This window comes from Nelumbo lutea, chromosome 8, assembly GCF_056320005.1.
Source record: "Nelumbo lutea isolate HS-2025 chromosome 8, American lotus-T2T, whole genome shotgun sequence".
Lineage (NCBI taxonomy): Eukaryota > Viridiplantae > Streptophyta > Magnoliopsida > Proteales > Nelumbonaceae > Nelumbo > Nelumbo lutea.
The window spans coordinates 13,259,821-13,281,197 of NC_142691.1; the positions used below are offsets into that span (position 1 = coordinate 13,259,821).

Here is a 21,377-nt window from a genome sequence, read left to right on the forward strand (position 1 = left end):
AGAAGAGTGCTTGAGAGCTAAGTTCTGGGATCATTTACCTTGTGGGGGTCACCTCTTATTTATGCTTGAGGCTGCCAAGGGGCGGGTGACCTCGGACAGCCTGGATGCAGTCTGTACCGAGGGTGCGATCATCTAGGAGTGCCAGGTGAGGGCACGCGATTGGCTCCGCGAAGCCTACCAAGCCCAGCCTAGCGTGCACCCTGATTGGTTCAGCGTGAGGTGTTGACACTGGCTCTACCCGCGACCCGATTGGTTCTACTATGTGTTTCGTCGCCTGATGCGTGTAAGCTCGCCATTTACCCAGCCAGATGCGCCTACATCAATTTACAATAACAATAAATTAATATATATTATTTAATTTTTAAGCCTAAATTATTTACTATTAATCAAAGTAAATATAATTATATTAAATAACAAATTATATTATTTTTAATTAAAAGTAAACCATTTATTGTTAATTAAAATAAAACCTCGAAGTCAACCAAATGGTCTAGATCAATGGGCTATTCCTACATCGATATGCCCAAATGCTCACATGGAACGGCACCTGAGCCCTCATTTATTATACGAGGTTATTTATTAAAAAATATAAGAAGATCTCTAGTGTCAATGTTAGTAATATATCTCCTCCCCAATAAATCTCTTATGGGTTGAATCAAGAAGAACCTTGAAGATTCAACCCCATGCATTGTATGGGTTTAATTAATTAACAGTAATCCTTGATGCTTTAAATGTTGGTGAAAACCCTATGGTCTCATTCCGAAGTGGTTTGCAGTCCACATGAGCACTATTAAAAACAGTTTCATGTATCCAAAAACTACTTCTGACTTCGAGGTTCAAAAACATACCAAGTTTTCTGTTCTTTCGTTTTTCTGGGAAATGGGACAATTCTATATTGCCTTCAACAAATCCCAATTCCCAAATGGGTTTCATTTTCTGAACACCTGCCTAGAACACCTCTCAATTAGTATATGAATTTTACACGACCTATGGTCTACTTGATCCAAGTATTATGAATTCAGCTCTATTCAAGACAGTTGCTTTGAAGGGGAAAAGGATGCACACAATTGCGATCTTCTTGGCAAAATTTACCCCTACATGTTATGGCAACCAAAGGGGGCTAAGGCAAAGGCAGGTAGGAAGATGACCAGGTGAGGACTAGGATGTATGTAGAATTAACAGTAGTTGAGGAAGATGCTTATTAATCAAGAGTCACTCATAAGAGAAAGAAATATTCTCTCCCTCCCTCTCTCTCTCTCTCTCTCTCTCTCTCTCTCTCTCTCTCTCTCCTAGTCCAGTGGAGGGTAGGGACGTGAGCTTCCACATGGTATCGTTGTTAATGGTTTCCACCACAGGCTGAAGAAGTAGGGCAGAGTGGATCTGGACCTAATCTTGGAAATTTTTGAATGAAGTGGCTGCTCTGAGGCTCAAATCCTGGTTCTTGAGCTTATCAGCCTGAGGTTTATTTAAGATCATTGTAATAAATGCATAATTATATAAAAGTTGCTTGAATCTCCTAACCATTCATTATCTTAAACAATATAATATCAAATATGACTCATGATACATTATTTCTGTTAATCAAACTTTATTCGAATTGTTGATGGAAACCTGGCACTTTGCAATGCCATGGAGACCATGTAACAAAAAATACAAGGTATTAATAATCTTTAATGCATCTTAATATTTGACAAACAAATGAATTGAAAAAAATAAAAAAATAAACAAAATAAAACTACACAAATACTTTAGCCCCTTGGTCTACACCAGAAGAAAAAAATACTGCATATAATATCGCTTTCATCTCCTTTGGAAGTTGAATGCTCTAATCGAGAAGGCAAAGATGAATGCAAAGAGCACAGTAAAGCCAATTATCACTGCTGAAACCACACCTAAAAAGTCATGTCTAAATCCCAAGTAACTTCTAAGGAACTCCTCCACTGTTTGATCTGCTTCAAGCTTGTCTTGTATATCTCCAAACTGTGAAGCAAACAATCCATACAATGTCCAGGCGACAGGGCAAATCCAATAGTACCATCTCCACCACACAGGCATCCTCTGCAAACAACCAAAAAAGGCATTAATGACTCTAACTTTTCAAAAAATCTCACACCGGAAAAACAAATAAAGATGACTGAAACTCACTGTTCGCGGGACTATAAATCCTGAGAAAAGGTTCCATATTCCATAGAATGCAGAAGAAACTATGGCAGCAACATTGTGGTTTGGAGTTACAGCCACTGCCATCATCCCATAGAATGTGAAGTATAGCAAGGTAAAGTACATAAAGAAGAGATACCAAAAGAATTTGGCAGCAGTCCATTCAAATCCAATCATGGCATAGACTATGACCCCATATACCACTGCTTGTACAAAGATATGTGGAATCTCAATCATCACCTATGAGAAAAGGAAAGAAATCTGGTGAGGTGCAAAGATTTGATTAATTTTCTCTTAGAAGAAAATTTGGACACGTGCTTTGTTGATCTTCTTAATGAAGAGTATATCAAGTACCTGTCCAAAGGCATAAGGTAAGGCAGAATACATTCCAGCTGCTCTTTCTCTATAAAAGACTGTTCGTTCTACCGCAACGACTGGCTGAACAGAGGAAGCATTTTGTATCCCAAGGAAAAGAACAGCAGCATACATAGATCCCATTGCATTAATTAGATCCTGTTGCCTTGACCTACAATTTCCAATGTCCAGATCAAGCTTAAATGGATGGACAAACAAAGTAGAGAAATAAACTCTATAGAGCTCTATAGCTTCTAACATAAATTACCTCTTGGAGCCGGATCCCAGAATATTGTACCAAACAGCAAGGCTATAAATGTTGTGAAGATAAATCTCACTGCGACATATGGTGGGTTGCGCCAGTATGACCAGTGTTGTTTCCATAGACAAGCCATACATTGAGTGAAGAAAGATTGTGAATACTTTGTAGGGAAGTAAAGGTCTTTTGAGCCTGGAGGAGTAGTGCTCAATTCTTGAATTAAAGATTTATTCCTCCTGAAACACACACCAAATATCAATAAATAGCCATAACATTAGAGTCAACATAGTTTCAAGAGGAAACTAGAATGTTTAGGTTAACATACCTATAAAGTTCAGAATTCTTGTACACATCGGCAAAGTTAACCCCTAAAGTTTCCTCTTGTGCCACTGTAGTTACCTCCAACATCCATGTAGCAGGATTATAACCATATTTTATCTTGCTTACTCCTTCAATTTCCTTGATGAAATACAGAAACATATTATCAATGATTTTGCCATATGAATCGGTAGTCCTAACACGGAACATTCCCATTTGATAGTTGATTATTAATTATAAGTTCTCACCTCAAAGTACTTGATCAGATGGCAGGAATTATGCCCTAATGGACCAACATATATTTCTTCTCCTCCTCGCTTCATTAGAAATAACTGTAACCCCACATTAATAATTTTAGTTTCTCAAATAAAAGAATAACATGCAATAGGTTGCTAGTTCGTTAATCTATAGCATTCATACCTCATCGAAAGCTTCAAATATATCAATACTTGGTTGGTGAATGGTGCATACTACTGTTCTTCCTGTGTCCACAGTGTTCCTCACTGTTCTCATTACAATTGCAGCAGCCCTGGCATCAAGCCCAGATGTGGGCTCATCCATGAAGATTATAGAGGGGTTTGCAACAAGCTCGACTGCAATGGTCAATCTCTTACGCTGCTCAGTTGAAAGACCATTCACCCCAGGCAACCCAACTAATGCTCCCCTCAGTGAGTTTAATTCCACAAGTTCCATGACCTCCTCAATGAACATCTGCTCACATGATGCCAATCTATTAAAATTAAAACTGATTAAAATAGAGCAAACAACAGATTAAGAGTTAAAAAAACCAACCTTTCTTGTTGAAGGCTCAACATCAGATGGTAACCTGAGCCAAGCTGAATATAGAATGGACTCAGACTGTAACATGGGGAGAGTGGATATCATTCTGCTCACAATATCCTGATATCCTGGCAAATGTTTCCTGCTTCTTAGGGTAGCCAGATATGGTGATGTTTCCCTCTATATATCCACCAGTTTTCCTTCCAGCCAATACATCCATCAAGGTTGTCTTACCAGCACCACTAACCCCCATTAATGCTGTTAGGACTCCTGGCCTGAAAGAGCCACTAACACCCTTCAAAAGTTCTAAGCGGTCTTCAGTAACACCTTGATCTTTCATTTCCTACAGGTTTAGAATCAGGAATAGATTCTTAGTTGTGGTTAGTGGGATGATTAAAAACCTCTAGGTCACAAATTTATTTACAACTTTTTGTTAAACTTGAACTTACCTGTGGCATGTCCACAAAGTATCTAATTTCATCAAAAGTGATGGAAAGTGGTTGAAATGGAAGAACCATGCCCCGCTTTCTATTCTGACTAACTTCATCAATCCTTGCAGAAGAAGACTCAAATGCAACTCCTATAATTCCATCTTTTTGTTCTGCAATAGTAATCAACGCAATTTATTTATTATCCAGAAGACATCAATTTTCAAATGCTTCAAATGAGGAGAGATTAATCACCTCCAGATGTGGTATGACCAGAGGAGGTCATTTCTAGGGAGGATAATTCATTATCTTCTTCAGTTCTTGCTTCTCCTTCTGGTAGAATTGCTTGAGGCTTCCCAAATGCTGCAAGGACATCATCCAAGTTTTAGAGATGGACATTACACTTCTTGAAATATGGAAAATGAGAAGATAGTACTCACGATCGAGATAGTGTAGAGCCACAGTGTAAAGAATATTGAACAGGAACATATATCCAATTGTTGCCCCAACTCCAATCCAGTACCAATGTGCTTCTGGGAAGAACCCACGGGATTTAATAACAGTCACTCCAAGTGGTTCTGTTGAATTAGGAAGAACCTGCAACATCAAAACATATTCACTTTATCCAATTTCAAGTGGAAATTTTCCCTTCTGTCCTAAATCAAAAAACTTACATGTCTCCAATTCTTCCCTAGGAACTCATTTACTGATATCGCATTCTGCCCATACATCAATGGTGAAATCCAGTAACCCCATATCCACCATTTCTTTACATCATCTGTGAAATTCACAAAGTTGAGTTTTCAATAACTACAAGAATATTAATACTACAAAGTTGAATTGAATACATGAAACCTTCCAAATGCAGAAAAAAACATGCTCTGAATTTAATTTTTATGTACATACTTCGTGACAAGATAAAACCACCCAAAACTACAAATGTGAGCACTGCAAATGCCCCAAATGTATTTGCAACAATCATATTCCTTCCTGTTGCCCCAATGAAACGGAATAGTGCAGAAGCCATCTGATTGATAAGTAGGAGTAGAAAGTACTGTCTAAAGAACCTGCCACAAGAAAATTTCCCGAGTTAGCAAAACATGTAATGATAATCTGAACAGGAAAGCAAGTGGTGGGCAAAGCATGATCTAGGTCACTAAATCTCTACCTTTCAACATTTGGATCAAATCCAATGACATAATAAGTAATGAATACCCAAATGCCAACTTCTATAAATGTAATTGGTATTTTGAGGATCCATGTGGGGAGTGAATATGCCCAGGCAGGAAAGAAAAGAAGGTCTCTTTGCTTGTAAAAGACCGGAAGCTTTGCAATTGTCATTGAAATCTCTGATAATCCATTGAACATAAGCGTGATAAGAGAATAAAACAAAGCACCCAAATAAATCCCACCATCAGTAGAATCATCTCGAGGCATCTTGGTACGTAGGAAGAGAGTCATTGTGATAAAAGCCATAATTGCAAGCTGGAAGCAGGGAGAAAAGTAGGAATTAGTATCATTGTTTGGGGTTCAAGATCAATGCTTCAGTAAATCTAACTTACTTGTGTCATCTTGAAGATGTAAACAAATGAGTTTCTCTTCATCAGCAAGATCTCTCTTGACATGGAAGCTTTAAACAACTCCTTTTTGCTAACGCCATACTTTTTAGTTGTCAAAGCAGCTGGGTGACTCTTTTGTCTTGTCAAATGGAGTTGAAAGCTCATCACCAAGTTTTTGGCCAACATGAAATGACTGGAATGCCTCGGCAAATTCCTTAACAGTGACAAATCTATATGGTTCATGTTTACGAGCCCAGTACTGTTTCTGATCTTTCTTTGATGTCACCTATCATATGCAGAAAGAAGTCAATATTCACAAAGAGCAAGTGGATACCAAAACAGATGGAAAAAAGGTCTAAACTTTAGGGCCACACTTACTTCTTGTAAGAAGTCAGCAACTCCTTTTCTTTCTGGACATTTGAAGCCCATAGATTCAAAGAAATCAAGCACATGTTCACGGGGGCCCTGATAAACAACCTGTCCATCTGAAAGGAGAATGATGTCATCGAAAAGATTATATGTCTCTGGTGCTGGCTGGAGGAGGGAGATGACAGCAGTCCCATTCAGGATGTGTATGGACTGCCTTAGTGAACTGATAATCTGATAAGTTGTTGAACTGTCCAAACCAGTAGATATCTCATCCATGAAAAGTGCCCTTGCTGGTCCAACCAGCATCTCCCCTATAACAATAGTTTCAAAATGGTCAAGACAATAGAAGTTGGAAAAAGAAAAGTAATCCATTAGTTGCTCCCAAGTTCATCTACCAATTGTAACATGTAACATAAAAGGGTAAATCCAAAGAAAAAAAGCTAGAATAGAATAGGAAAAAGATCCATTTAGCGGTTGTAGAATAAGTTGATCTACCAGTTGTCACACGCTTCCTTTGCCCTCCAGAGATACCCCTCAACATTTCATCACCGACCATGGTATCAGCACATACATCTAGTCCCAGAATCTGTTAGTTTTTAGTGGAGCACAAGAAAAACTTGTTAGGAATCCTCCTGTGCTTCCCAAATGTAATCCATAGTTACAGACTCTGTGTAGATTTTGGTGATACCTTTAGAATATAATCTGTAACTACACTGGCCTCCTGCCCCTCCAGTGTTGCTGCCTGCAGGTATACAAAAGGAATTCAAACTCCAGGGAACCAAACCTCGGAAATAGGATTCTCTTCTTATAAGAAAAACATTTGGCAATAAAAAGGAAAATTAGAAATGGAATGAGCTGAAAAAACTTTAAGTGAAGCTAACCCACTGGACCTAAAGTACTTTTCAGCACCAAAAAACCAAAATTTTGTCTCCTGGGACAAAATATTGGAAAAGAAATTTGTAAAATCATGCATATCTCATCAAAGTAGAGGTTCACGTTGCAATATAAGAGTTTGATTTTCTTGCCTTCATGTAGATATCTTCAAGTGGCTTAATACCTAAGATGGAAATTAACTTTAAATACTGTGAACCATGTCTTAGTGGAAAATTACCTAGATTACCATTTAATAAAGGAAGAAAATGAAAATTATCTAAATTACCATTTAATAAAGGGAGAAAATTAGAAGAATTGTTAGATATTGTGCACTCAGATGTTTGTGGTCCATTAAATGTCAAGACACATAAGAGAATGGATTACTTTGTGACCTTTATTGATGATAGCTCTAGATTTGGATATGTTTATTTGATTAAAAGAAAATCTGAGGTATTAGAAAAATTTAAAGAATACAAGTTAGAAGTAGAAAACCAATTAGGAAGAAAAACAAAGATATTAAGAAGTGATAGAGGTGGTGAGTATATATCTAATCTATTTAATGATTTTTATATACAAAATGGGATAAAACATCAATTAACCATGAGTTATACTCCACAACAGAATGGAGTTGCTGAACGTAGGAATAGAACTCTACTTGACATGGTAAGGTCAATGCTATCACACTCCAATCTAGGAACACATTTCTTGGGTGAAGCATTAACTACAACAATTTATATTCTAAAAAAAATACCAACTAAAGTGAATAAATTGACACTTCACGAAATCTGGACTAGTAGAAAACCAAACCTATATAATATTAAAATTTAGGGTTCTATTGCCTATGTTAGAGTTCCTAGTTAACTAAGAAACAAACTAGATAACAACAACATAAGATGCACCTTTATAGGATATTAAAAAAACAACAAAGATTACAAATTCATAAATCATAAATCTGATGGATCTATTGAATTCATAGAAAGTTGGGATGCTGTGTTCTTAGATGACCAAATAAAAGATGAAAATGATAGTGTCTTGACTCAATTATTTGAAATAGAAAAGGAAGATGTACAAAAAGAAACATATACAGCAAAGAATGATACATTAGGAAAATTTCAATGAGAAAGGTTTCCCTTTTCCAAATTGAAAGATTATTATACCTTAAATGAAGAATCATTAGATGATCCAACAAGCTATTCGGAGGCTATGGAAGCACTCAATAAAGAAAAATGGGAAGAAGCCATAAATGAAGAACTCGATAAAAGACCAATTGGAAGCAAATGGATCTTCAAAAAGAAATTAAAAGTAGATGGTTCTATAGAAAATACAAGGCTAGGCTTGTAGCAAAGGAATATACACAAGTTGAAAGTATAGATTATGATGAAACTTATTCACCAGTAGCAAGATTTACTTCCATTAGAATTTTAATGTCCTTAGTTGCACATTTTGATTTAGAGTTACGTTAGATGGATGTAAAAACCACTTTCTTAAATGGAAAGCTAAATGAAGAAATTTATATGACACAATCAGAAGGATACATAAGAGAAGGGCAAGAAAACAAAGTATATAAATTGAACAAGTCTCTATATGGACTAAAGCAATCCTCTAGGATGTGGTATTAGGCTTTTCATAATTCAATCACAAAACTAGGGTTTATCCCAAATCCATTCGATCACTGTGTTTACTCAATGAATAGTGGGAATTCATTTATTATACTCTCCTTATATGTTGATGATATTCTAATAGCTAGTAATAATATATCTGTGATAAATGAAACAAAACATTGGTTGAGTACTAATTTTGAAATGAAAGACATGGGAGATTCTAGCTATATATTTTGAATAAAAATAGAAGAGACAGAAAATATAAAACATTATCTCTTTCACAAGAAAATTATTTACAAGCGATACTTGAAAGGTTTAACATGACAAATTGTAATGGAATCGATACTCCCATTTGCAAAGGAACTAAAATGTCTAAGGAGATGTCACCTAGAAATGAAAGAGAAGTTATATGAAGAATGTTTCGTATGCGCAAGTAGTTGGTAGTTTAATGTATGCAATGTTATGGACAAGACCTGATTTGTCTTATGTTGTTAGTCTTGCTAGTAGATACCAAAGTAATTCAGGAACAACACGTTGGTCAGCCATTAAAAGAATTCTAAGATATTTACAACAAACCAAGGATTATAGACTAACATACTCTTGTGATCAATTAGAATTGATGGGTTACTGGGAGGAGGAGCCATTTCTTGGGCAAGCAAAAAGTAAGACTGTGTAGCCAAATATACTATGGAAGCTGAGTTCATAGCTTGCAGCACATCAGCATCAGAAGGAATTTGGATAAAAAGGTTCTTGGAATAATTAAAAATACCAGGTGCACCTGAAGGAGCTATCAGAATGTTCAATGATAATGACGCGGCCATCAAGATGATAAAGAATGGAGAAATTGGTCCAAAAGGAAAACACATTGACTTGCAATACCAATAATATCTACCAATGGAATGAGATCTTGGTAGAGCACGTGCCGACAAATGAGATGGTTGCTGATCCATTGACAAAGCCCACTGCGGTTAGTGATTTTAAAAGGCATGTGGTGTCAACGGGATTGAGAAGCAACCAAACAACTCGAGCCTAACTGGCCCAGTGGGAGATGTTGGAACGGGTGGCCATAGGCCACCGATTTGGAATCCTCAACGTGTAGGAGAATCCACTGGCCATGTGAAAAGCCACATGTTGATGGAATAGCTTAATAATATCATCCCTATGAACACACTACAACACAGACCAATTACAGTTTTTATTATATGTTATTATTTATTTTCTAGTAAAAATAAATTTGTTTTCTATAAAGTGTTTTTGACTTGTTCACAGGGTGATTATTGGGTCTAAGTTGGATCCATTTCAACCTTTGACTAAGTCAGCAAGAGGATGTTTGGCTTAGAATGGGCTGAGTGATCATGTGGTTTAAAACCATGAGACACTTGTCTCAATCCGAAGGGATAGAACAAGATTAATGTTGATGAAGTTTATCCTTGGTAACGGCTCTTATTTTCTCTTTCATAGGAGAGACGTTGTGGCAATTACCTATAAAAGGGAATGTGTAGAAGTCACAAGAACACCGACTGAATATCCTCTTTATTGGAAGGCTATCAAAACCTCCAAGAAGTTCTGCCCAATTGGGATTGTATTATCAGCTTTGTGAAGCCCAAGGTTGTGTTCAGGCGTTGCTGGATCCATCAAGAAAAGTGGAGTTACTCTTTGTTTTTGCATTTTATTTTGTTACTATTCTGTTATTGTTTTTCATGAAGTAGGGAAGAACCGCTGAGAAATTTAGAGTTACCTTGAAAATTTCCTGACACAGGGAAGAACAATTGAGAAAGCCAACAACGGAAGATCTAGAACCTTTGTTTGTTGCGCAACAAAACAATTAATGAAACCCAACATTAGCTTCAAACAATCTAGTAGACGATGAACAGTAACTCTTCATTGGAGGTGGAGACCGCCACTGCCACTGTCACTCTCTTGGGATGGGGCGAAAGGGAGAGACAACTAAGGGAACAGAGAGAGAGAGAGAGAGAGAGAGAGAGAGAGAGAGAGAGAGAGAGAGAAACTGGACATTTCGACACCACTACTGAGTCACTGAGAGTAGCCCAGATTTCAGATTGCTTGTTCTACAACGGTTGGCTGTAGAACATGGCTCTGATCTGAGATTGAATGATCAGAGATTTGTCAAGCTCTGAGAGACAGATAAAAGAGAGATTTATCGAAAGAGAGAGAGACTTGCAACGGGACATAGCACCGGGACGCATGGACAGGAGCTTGTGACTTGTCTAAAGAGAAAGATTGGCAATGACAGATCGAAAGAGATAGAGAGAGACTATCGTCGACTAGCACCGACAGCCGTGTGGCCGTTGTTGTATGTGACAATAGAGCCAGCGAGCCCGAACTAAAACCAAAAAGGGTTTTTGATCGTAAAAGGGTAGTTTGGGAATTATGGACAAAACTATTAATCATGTGGTGTCACATGCAAGTGGGACCTGACGGTCGAATAACAGTAGGGGAGGACTTGGACAGTTGTTAGAAAACTTAAGTGTATGGCAAAACAATAACTAAACAATAGGGGTACCACTTGTCATTACACTAAATAGTAGGGGTAGTTTAAGAGATTTACTCTTAAAAGTTTTAAGTCACATATGTCATCATGTTTTTAAGTTGTGGTACTAAACTTAGTAGTATGAAATTTTCCCAAACATATTCTTGTAAGTCATAACCGTTTAGGTAACACTAGTAAGTGCGAAGTGCTTTGCACAAGGTAATTCTAGATGATGATAATGATTGAAATGATGCATTCAAAATTTTCTATAAGGTTCATGTACGTTTTATATTTTTTGTTTTTCACTATTAATCGGATGCAGATTTCAAAATTTGAATATGATTACATAAGTACCTCATATTGGGCTACAAAGTTTTGGATATCATCGGCATGTCTACCTATTTGGTTGGACTCTATTTTTGTAATGTTTTATCTTTTTAGTCTATACTCTTTTGTTTACTTATAAAAAAAAATGTAAGATTTAAAGAGGGGAATTGAATGAGGAGAAAATTGTAGTCCAAACTACAGTTTAAACCTCACAATTGAATAGGGATTAAATTCAAAAAATGGGTATTTTAGTTAAAAGGAAGTTCCACAATTTTATTCAGATTTTTAGTAGTAGTGTAAATATGGGTTATAGATGTTTTCAAATTTTCTATAATTTTTTTTATTTCTAAGTGTGTAAAAATAATATTGTTATTTACACATTTTTTATTTAATATGTTAAATATATGATATTATACATGTGTCCAAATGTTTCCTTTTGTAAAATTTATGTATTTTTTATTTTTTGCATTTTTGTATATTTTATAAATTTTTATTGTTTAATTATGACATTAAAGGTTGTCAGATTTGACCCTTAAGTTGAACTATTGATCTCCCCTAAATAGGAAAATAATTTCATTTTTGGTTAGTTTTAGATTATGTATTTTATTTTTATCATCAATAAAAATAATTCTTGTTTATTACACTTGTTTTTTTAATTTGATTAATAAAAAATATCATAAATCTATTTTTTCTACATTTTTGTAATTTTCTATATTTATTTTTATTTAAAAATTTTATTATCTAACTATGGCTTCATGGGTTGACCAATTTAATGTGGATAGTTGAATTGTTTAGTCATCACTTGGATTAAGAATGATTTTGTTTTAGAGTAAGTTTAAAAATATATGGTTTTATACTGTTAAAAGTATTGGACATATATCTAATTAGTAGCATTTATTAGTGAAAAATTAATTTAAATATGGGATTTAATAAGAGAGAATGAGAGTTAATACCTTAAATACAAGAGTTAATGAAGAGGGGGTTAAATGAGGTGAAAAACATTAATTGAAATTACATTTTCAACTTTCATAATTAGATATGGACTAAATAACAAATGTGGGCATTTTGGTCAATAAAAATTTCACACCCTCATATCAGGGCAAATCTGTGCCCACACCGTTCTAACAGCATTTTGCAACCTTGCATTGAGAATATCTCTTCATGGAATAAAACATACAAGTATGGAGAAATTATCAATGCAAAGCAGTAAAGGCTGCTTGAATGGGCTTTGGGCTTTGCCTTGACTGAAGCCGAACTCTATGGATTTCCCTTTTTATTTTTTTCTGTCTTAGTTTTGTTTGTAAACAAGAGAAAAACACACCATATACAAGTATGGAGAAATTATCAATGCAAAGCAGTAAAGGCTGTCTTAGTTTTGTTTGTAAACAAGAGAAAAACACACCTTATACATGTTTGAAAACAATGGCCATAAATAGGTTTGTTGTATCAGTAGCACCCAGAATTGGTGTCTCTTTGTTTCTGTTGTCAACTCCAGGTATGAACTACTTTCTTTTATTTGTTTGTCTTAGTTTAGTTTGAATACAATGGACACGGAGCTTCTTTTAACACCATGTCTTATCTCTCTCTCTCTCTCCAACATCCTCTGATTTAACATCTTTGTTTCCTCTTCACGCTTAGGATTCTAGTTCCATTTCTTATTCAGGTCCGATCTTAGTATCATTGTCGTTTTTCAACAATTCAGCACCATTAGGCTAGGCACCACATACGCATCTCACACTGACCTCATAGCCGCACATCGAGAACATCTCCCATACTTGCATTATATTTATTATTCAATGTGAGATAGATGTTCTCAACACAGGGTGAGATGTGGCTGTGAGGTCGGTGTGGTGGAGGTGGGCTCTATGAGGAGCAGATCCCAAATGCTTACATGGCATTGAGTTGACGTAGTTGCTTGGAAAAATGCCATCAATACCAAACACCCATCTTAGTTTTTCTGACATAAATTTGGTGAAAAGGTTCATTTCAATTTGTTTGGACCCTTTGTTTGATTAAAATATGTGATTTTGATTCTTTTACAAGAAAGAATATAGAATATTGGTAAATATGTGTTCACCTTTTGTTTGAATTTCAAAGGTTCACCAATGAATTAAAAATTGAAAAAAAAAAAAAAGAAAAGGCAGTGTCATTCAAGAATTCTATAGTGGGTCGACCGACGCAGTGATTCAACATTTGCTGATGCACTTGAGTTGCTACAGGAGAGCATTCTTCGGACAAGGCTCCATCAGATGCACAGATATCCTTTTCTACATAATTTGCTTTATTAGTGCCAGTTTATAACAAACCGCATGCATTGTGGAGGCCCTGCCAGTACAGAAAGTATATAGACTGAACCTCCTTATCAGCCTAAACTTCATTGAAGCCTGAAGATCGTTGTAATAAAGTATATTATAGACTGAACCACCTTCCTCTGTTCATTATCTTAAACAATATCAAATAGGACTCATGATAAACTTTTCTATTAATCATACTTTATTTGAATGTGTGATGGAAATGGAAACCTGGCTTTTTGAGTGCCAAGGAGACCATGAAACAAAAAAAATACAAGGTATTAATAATCTTTAATGCATCTTAAGATGTGACAAGCTAATGAATTAAAAAAATAAAACTCCACAAATACTTCAACCCTTAGTTTATACTGAAAAAAAATACTGCATATAATATCTCCTTCATCTCCTTTGAAAGTTGAATGCTCTAATCGAGAAGGCAAAGATGAATGCAAAGAGCACTGTAAAGCCAATTATCACTGCTGAAACCACACCTAAAAAGTCATGTCTAAACCCAAAGTAACTTCTAAGGAACTCCTCCACTGTTTGATCTGTTTCAATCTTGTCTTGTATATCTCCAAACTGAGAAGCAACCAATCCATACAATGTCCAGGCAACAGGGCAAATCCAATAGTACCATCTCCACCACACAGGCATCCTCTGCAAACAACCAAAAAAAAGGCATTAATGACTCTAACTTTTCAAAAAATCTCACACTGGAAAAACAAATAAGGATGACTGAAACTCACTGTTCGCGGGACTATAAATCCTGAGAAAAGGTTCCATATTCCATAGAAAGCAGAAGAAACTATGGCAGCAACATTGTGGTTTGGAGTTACAGCCACTGCCATCATCCCATAGAATGTGAAGTATAGCAAGGTAAAGTACATAAAGAAGAGATACCAAAAGAATTTGGCAGCAGTCCATTCAAATCCAATCATGGCATAGACTATGACCCCATATACCACTGCTTGTACAAAGATATGTGGAATCTCAATCATCACCTACGAGAAAAGGAAAGAAATCTGGTGAGGATGCAAAGATGATTTGATTAATTTTCTCTTAGAAGAAAATTTGGACACGTGCTTTGTTGATCTTCTTAATGAAGGGTATATCAAGTACCTGTCCAAAGGCATAAGGTAAGGCAGAATACATTCCAGCTGCTCTCTCTCTATAAAAGACTGTTCGTTCTACTGCAACGACTGGCTGAACAGAGGAGGCATTTTGTATCCCAAGGAAAAGAACGGCAGCATACATAGATCCCATTGCATTAAATAGATCCTGTTGCCTTGACCTACAATTTCCAATGTCCAGATCAAGCTTAAATGGATGGACAAACAAAGTAGAGAAATAAACTCTATAGAGCTCTATAGCTTCTAACATAAATTACCTCTTGGAGCCGAGATCCCAGAATATTGTACCAAACAGCAAGGCTATAAATGTTGTGAAGATAAATCTCACTGCGATATATGGTGGGTTGCGCCAGTATGACCAGTGTTGTTTCCATAGGCAAGCCATACATTGAGTGAAGAAAGATTGTGAATACATTGTAGGGAAGTAAAGGTCTTTTGAGCCTGGAGGAGGAGTGCTTAATTCTTGAATTAAAGATTTATTCCTCCTGAAACAGACACCAAATATCAATAAATAGCCATAACATTAAGTCGACACAGTTTCAAGAGGAAACTAGAATGTTTAGGTTAACATACCTATGAAGTTCTGAATTCTTGTACACCTCGGTAAAGTTTACCCCTAAAATTTCTTCTTGTGCCATTGTAGTTACCTCTAACATCCATGTAGCAGGATTATAACCATCTTTGATTTTGCTTACTCCTTCAATTCCCTTGATGAAATACAGAAACATACTATCAATGATTTTGCCATAAGAATCGGTAGTCCTAACACAGAACTTTCCCATTTTATAGTTGATTGTTATTTATAAGTTCTCACCTCAAAGTACTTGATCAAATGGCAGGATTGACGCCCTAATGGACCAACATATATTTCTTCTCCTCCTCGCTTCATTAGAAATAACTGTGACCACACATTAACACTTCAGTCTCTCATATAAAAGAATAACATGCAATAGGTTCCGAGTTATTTAATCTGTAACATTCATACCTCATCAAAAGCTTCGAAAATGTCAATGCTTGGTTGGTGAATGGTGCATACTACAGTTCTTCCTGTGTCCACAGTGTTCCTCACTGTTCTCATTACAATTGCAGCAGCCCGGGCATCAAGCCCTGATGTGGGCTCATCCATGAAGATTATAGAGGGGTTTGCAACAAGCTCGACTGCAATGGTCATTCTCTTACGCTGCTCAGTTGAAAGACCATTCACCCCAGGCAACCCAACTAATGCCCCCCTCAATGGGTTTAATTCCACCAGTTCCATGACCTCCTCAATGAACATCTGCTCACATCATGCCAATCTATTAAAACTTAAACTGATTAAAATAACACAAAAAACAGATAAAGACCTTAAACAAACCAACCTTTCTTGTTGAAGAATCAACATCAGATGGTAATCTGAGCCAAGCGGAATATAGAAGGGACTCATAGACTGTAACATGGGGAGAGTGGATATCATTCTGCTCACAATATCCTGATATCCTGGCAAATGTTTCCTGCTTCTTGGGGTAGCCAGATATGGTGATGTTTCCCTCTATATACCCACCAGTTTTCCTTCCAGCCAATACATCCATCAAGGTTGTCTTACCAGCACCACTAACCCCCATTAATGCTGTTAGGACTCCTGGCCTGAAAGAGCCACTCACACCCTTCAAAAGTTCTAAGCGATCTTCATTAACACCTTGATCTTTCATTTCCTACAGGTTTAGAATCAGGAATAGATTCTTAGTTGCGGTTAGTGGGATGATTAAAAACCTCTAGGTCACAAATTTATTTACAACTTTTTGTTAAACTTGAACTTACCTGTGGCATGTCCACAAAGTATCTAACTTCATCAAAGGTGATGGAAAGTGGTTGAAATGGAAGAACCATGCCCCGCTTTTTATGCTGATTAACCTCATCGATTCTTGCAGATGAAGACTCGGATGCAACTCTTATAATTCCATCTTGTTGTTCTGCAATAGTAATCAACGCAATTTATTTATTATCCAGAAGACAGCAAACTTTAAATGCTTCAAATGAGAAGAGATTAATCACCTCCAGATGTGGTATGACCAGAGGAGGTCATTTCTAGGGAGGATAATTCATTATCTTCTCCAGTTCTTGCTTCTCCTTCGTCTGGTAGAACTGCTTGAGGCTTCCCAAATGCTGCAAGGACATCATCCAAGTTTTAGAGCTGGACATTCCACTTCTGGAAATATGGAAATCGAGAAGAGAGTACTCACGATCGAGATAGTGTAGAGCCACAGTGTAAAGGAAATTGAACAGGAACATATATCCAATTGATGCCCCTACTCCAATCCAGTACCAATGTGCTTCTGGGAAGAACCCACGGGATTTAATAACAGTCGCTCCAAGTGGTTCTGTTGAATTTGGAAGAACCTGCAACATCAAAACATATTCACTTTATCCAATTTCAAGTGGAAAATTTCCCTTCTGTCCTAAATCAAGAAACTTACTTGTCTCCAATTCTTCCCTAGGAACTCATTTACTGATATCGCATTCTGCCCATACATCAATGGTGAAATCCAGTAACCCCATATCCACCATTTCTTTACATCATCTGTGAAATTCAAAAAGTTGAGTTTTCAATAAGTACATGGATATTAATACTACAAAGTTGAATTGAATACATGAAACCTTCCAAATGCAGAAAAAAACATGCTCTGAATTTAACTTTTATGTACATACTTCGTGACAAGATAAAACCACCCAAAACTACAAATGTGAGCACTGCAAATGCCCCAAATGTATTTGCAACAATCATATTCCTTCCTGTTGCCCCAATGAAACGGAATAGTGCAGAAGCCATCTGATTGATAAGTAAGAGTAGAAAGTACTGTCTAAAAAACCTGCCATAAGAAAATTTCCCGGGTTAGCAAAACATGTAATGATAATCTGAACAGGAAAGCAAGTGGTGGGCAAAGCATGATCTAGTTCACTTAATCTCTACCTTTCAACATTTGGATCAAATCCAATGACATAATAAGTAATGAATACCCAAATGCCAACTTCTATAAATGTAATTGGTATTTTGAGGATCCATGTGGGGAGTGAATATGCCCAGGCAGGATAGAAGAGGAGATCTCTTTGCTTGTAAAAGACCGGAAGCTTTGCAATTGTCATTGAAATCTCTGATAATCCATTGAACATAACCGTGATAAGAGCAAAAAACAAAGCACCCATATAAATTCCACCATCAGTAGAATCATCTTGATGCATCTCGGTACGTAGGAAGAGAGTCATTGTGATGAAAGCCAGAATTGCAAGCTGGAAAAAGGGAGGTAAGTATGAATTAGTATCATTATTTGGGGTTCAAGATCAATACTTCAGTAAATCTAACTTACTTGTGCCATCTTGAAGAAGTAAACAAATGAATTTCTCTTCATCAGCAAGATCTCTCTTGACATGCAAGCTTTAAACAACTCCTTTTTGCTAACGCCATACTTTTTAGTTGTCAAAGCAGCTGCGTGATTCTTTGTCTTGTCAAATGGAGTTGAAAGCTCATCACTAATTTTTTGGCCAACATGAAATGACTGGAATGCCTCGGCAAATTCCTTAACAGTGACAAATCTATATGGTTCAAGTTTACGAGCCCAGTACTGTTTCTGATCTTTCTTTGATGTCACCTATCATATGCAGAAAGAAGTCAATATTCACAAAGAGGAAGTGGATACCAAAAGAGTTGGAAAAAAGGTCTAAACTTTTGGGCCACACTTACTTCTTGTAAGAAGTCAGCAACTCCTTTTCTTTCTGGACATTTGAAGCCCATAGATTCAAAGAAATCAAGCACATGTTCACGGGGGCCCTGATAAATAACCTGTCCATCTGAAAGGAGAATGATGTCATCGAAAAGATTATATGTCTCTGGTGCTGGCTGGAGGAGGGAGATGACAGCAGTCCCATTCAGGATGTGTATGGACTGCCTTAGTGAACTGACAATCTGATAAGTTGTTGAACTGTCCAAACCAGTAGATATCTCATCCATGAAAAGTGCCCTTGCTGGTCCAACCAGCATCTCCCCTATAACAATAGTTTCAAAATGGTCAAGACAATAGAAGTTAGAAAAAGAAAAGTAATCCATTAGTTGCTCCCAAGTTCATCTACCAATTGTAACATGTAACAGAAAAGGGTAAATCCAAAGAAAAAAAGCTAGAATAGAATAGGAAAAAGATCCATTTAGCGGTTGTAGAATAAGTTGATCTACCAGTTGTCACACGCTTCCTTTGCCCTCCAGAGATACCCCTCAACATTTCATCACCGACCATGGTATCAGCACATACATCCAGTCCCAGAATCTGTTAGTTTTTAGTGGAGCACAAGAAAAACTTGTTAGGAATCCTCCAGTGCTTCCCAAATGCAATCCATAGTTATAGACTGTGTAGATTTGGTGATACCTTTAGAATATAATCTGTAACTACACTGGCCTCCTGCCCCTCCAGTGTTGCTGCCTGCAGGTATACAAAAGGAATTCAAACTCCAGGGAACCAAACCTCGGAAATAGGATTCTCTTCTTATAAGAAAAACATTTGGCAATAAAAAGGAAAATTAGAAATGGAATGAGCTGAAGAAACTTTAAGTGAAGCCAACCCACTGGACCTAAAGTTCTTTTCAGCTCCAAAAAACCAAAATTTTGTCTCCTGGGACAAAATATTGGAAAAGAAATTTGTAAAATCATGCAAATCTCATAGAAGTAGAGGTTCACGTTGCAATATAAGAGTTTGATTTTCTTGCCTTCATGTAGATATCTATATCAGGATCAGGTTTAATATTTGCGGCCTTTTCTCTTCTTGATAACTCTGTCAACATATCTGCAGATTGTGCAAAGGCATATCAAGTGATTAACTCTTCAATACTCCAAATGAATTGAGTAAATATATTATTAATAAGAAAGGATCTACAACTTACCATATCTCTCTCCAACACCCTGACATCTAGCAGAGAAAGCGAAGGTTTCTCTAACCGTCATTTCTCCAATATGGAGATCATGTTGACTGATATAGGCTGATGTCCTCTGAGGGACAAATTCATCCATTCCATGACCATTGTAAGTTACTCTCCCGGAAACCTGGCGATTTGGAAATAAATATATTCAAATATGAAGATGAATAGTCAAATAACTTTCCAAGAGCATTCATGCTAACTAATAGAAAGTTGAAGGAATCAGAAGTAAACCGAAAATCCTTTACCTTTAGATCTGTATCAAGCTTCCCCGCCAAAGCCAACAACAGAGTTGTCTTCCCTGAGCTTGGGGGTCCTAATAACAAAGTCATTCTGCATATCATAGAAATAAAATAAGAAATGAATTGGGATTTCGCATTAAAATTGGAAAACAACAAAACCGACCAGATTCCAATTAAAAATATAAGCATAATCTTCACACCTGGAAGGCTTGATAATTCCACTAACATCGTGAAGGATACACAGCGGTTTCTTTCTACTTGGAAGAATGTGGAGAAAGTTCAAGAATCCCTTCCAAATGTAAAGATGAATAAGAAAGTGAGGAGGAGAGATGCAAAGTAGAAGAGGATTAAAGACACGAAGTTCCACCTAATGTATAAATATTTGCAGGTATATTACCTCTACGATATTTGCAGTGAAGTTGAATATTGTAGGCAGAGCTCTGCTTCCTACATAAGCATCTGCATTAATGTTAAGATGCTCAAAGCGGACTTCAATAGTGGGAAGATCAATTCCAACTCTGTGTAAAAGCAATAAGCAGAGATGTTAAGAGAAGGAAAGGTCCGGAAAGAAACTGGTAAACCATATAAATTTAGAAGAATATAAATGTTTTTTTTTTTTTTCTACTTTCAGGAAAGGTAAAGGAGTTCCCACCTTTCAATGCGATTCTTGAGCTTCAGCAAGAACTTTTCATTATCCTCCTCTGCAACTCTGACCAATCTCTCTATTAAGTTCTTCTTCTCTTGGTACCCAAGGCTTCCAATGTCAACCTCAGTCGGCTGGCTTCCCACCCCAGTAAGGATACCTTTCCGAATACGATCATAGGTGGGCAGTTTCTCAAGAGCAGCCCATTTTAGCGCTTCTTCATCATCATCTTCTCGAGAAGATCTGGAGAAAACTTCAACTCCGTTGCTCCTCCAAACGGAATTGTTTCTACGCAAACTACTTACTTTGTAGAGATCAACACTATCCATCGAATCACTCGAAAATGCAGCACGCACAAATCCCCTGTGAGTTCCGACAGGAAACCCAGAATTTTTTTTTTTCAATATTCAAGCATGTAAATTTTATTTGTGGAACTTCATGAAACAACCAAAGACGGAAACTCTTCTCTTCTCTTCGCTCTCTGTTGTTAGGTGTAAACAAGTTGTCTTGGGAGCGAGGTGAGCTAAGGAATGACAGAATGAAGCGTAAATATATAGCTTTAGTAAGGAGTTGGACGGCTTTTTTAACTGTTGAGTTACGAAACCCAATTCAAACGT

At 36.8% G+C, this 21,377-nt stretch overlaps 1 protein-coding gene and 1 pseudogene across 2 annotated transcripts; both read right to left on the bottom strand.

The window, feature by feature from the left end:
• Positions 1 to 1,577: 1,577 nt before the first annotated feature.
• LOC148842809 (pleiotropic drug resistance protein 1-like) lies at positions 1,578 to 13,250 on the bottom strand (annotated as a pseudogene). The gene is made up of 20 exons (XR_016103287.1): positions 13,247 to 13,250; positions 10,440 to 10,501; positions 6,916 to 6,969; positions 6,723 to 6,813; positions 6,237 to 6,538; positions 5,862 to 6,144; positions 5,468 to 5,784; positions 5,206 to 5,366; positions 4,974 to 5,077; positions 4,740 to 4,896; positions 4,555 to 4,662; positions 4,321 to 4,472; positions 3,884 to 4,214; positions 3,512 to 3,802; positions 3,340 to 3,423; positions 3,099 to 3,232; positions 2,795 to 3,009; positions 2,515 to 2,699; positions 2,146 to 2,400; positions 1,578 to 2,058 (listed from the first exon to the last, which is right to left on the bottom strand). The product of XR_016103287.1 is annotated as a pleiotropic drug resistance protein 1-like (transcript).
• Positions 13,251 to 13,977: 727 nt separating this feature from the next.
• LOC148842810 (pleiotropic drug resistance protein 1-like) lies at positions 13,978 to 21,377 on the bottom strand. The gene is made up of 24 exons (XM_088958774.1): positions 20,770 to 21,377; positions 20,515 to 20,635; positions 20,318 to 20,406; positions 20,124 to 20,208; positions 19,843 to 20,002; positions 19,669 to 19,745; positions 19,332 to 19,385; positions 19,142 to 19,232; positions 18,656 to 18,957; positions 18,282 to 18,563; positions 17,888 to 18,204; positions 17,626 to 17,786; positions 17,394 to 17,497; positions 17,160 to 17,316; positions 16,972 to 17,082; positions 16,738 to 16,889; positions 16,299 to 16,631; positions 15,926 to 16,216; positions 15,755 to 15,838; positions 15,514 to 15,647; positions 15,198 to 15,425; positions 14,930 to 15,101; positions 14,557 to 14,811; positions 13,978 to 14,467 (listed from the first exon to the last, which is right to left on the bottom strand). The coding sequence occupies exons 1-24, from the start codon at positions 21,087 to 21,089 to the stop codon at positions 14,210 to 14,212; spliced, it is 4,338 nt and encodes a 1,445-aa protein (XP_088814900.1). The 5' UTR covers positions 21,090 to 21,377; the 3' UTR covers positions 13,978 to 14,209.

What these genes read in the sequence shown, in the direction of transcription:
- LOC148842810 (XM_088958774.1), bottom strand. Translation starts at nt 21,089, where the DNA reads ATGGATAGTGTTGATCTCTACAAAGTAAGTAGTTTGCGTAGAAACAAT. An exon ending in CTCAAGAATCGCATTGAAAG is followed by an intron (nt 20,636 to 20,769) that starts GTGGGAACTCCT and finishes GCTTTTACACAG; the next exon opens with AGTTGGAATTGATCTTCCCA. An exon ending in TTTTCGAAGCTTTTGATGAG is followed by an intron (nt 15,839 to 15,925) that starts GTATGAATGTTA and finishes GTGTGGTCACAG; the next exon opens with TTATTTCTAATGAAGCGAGG.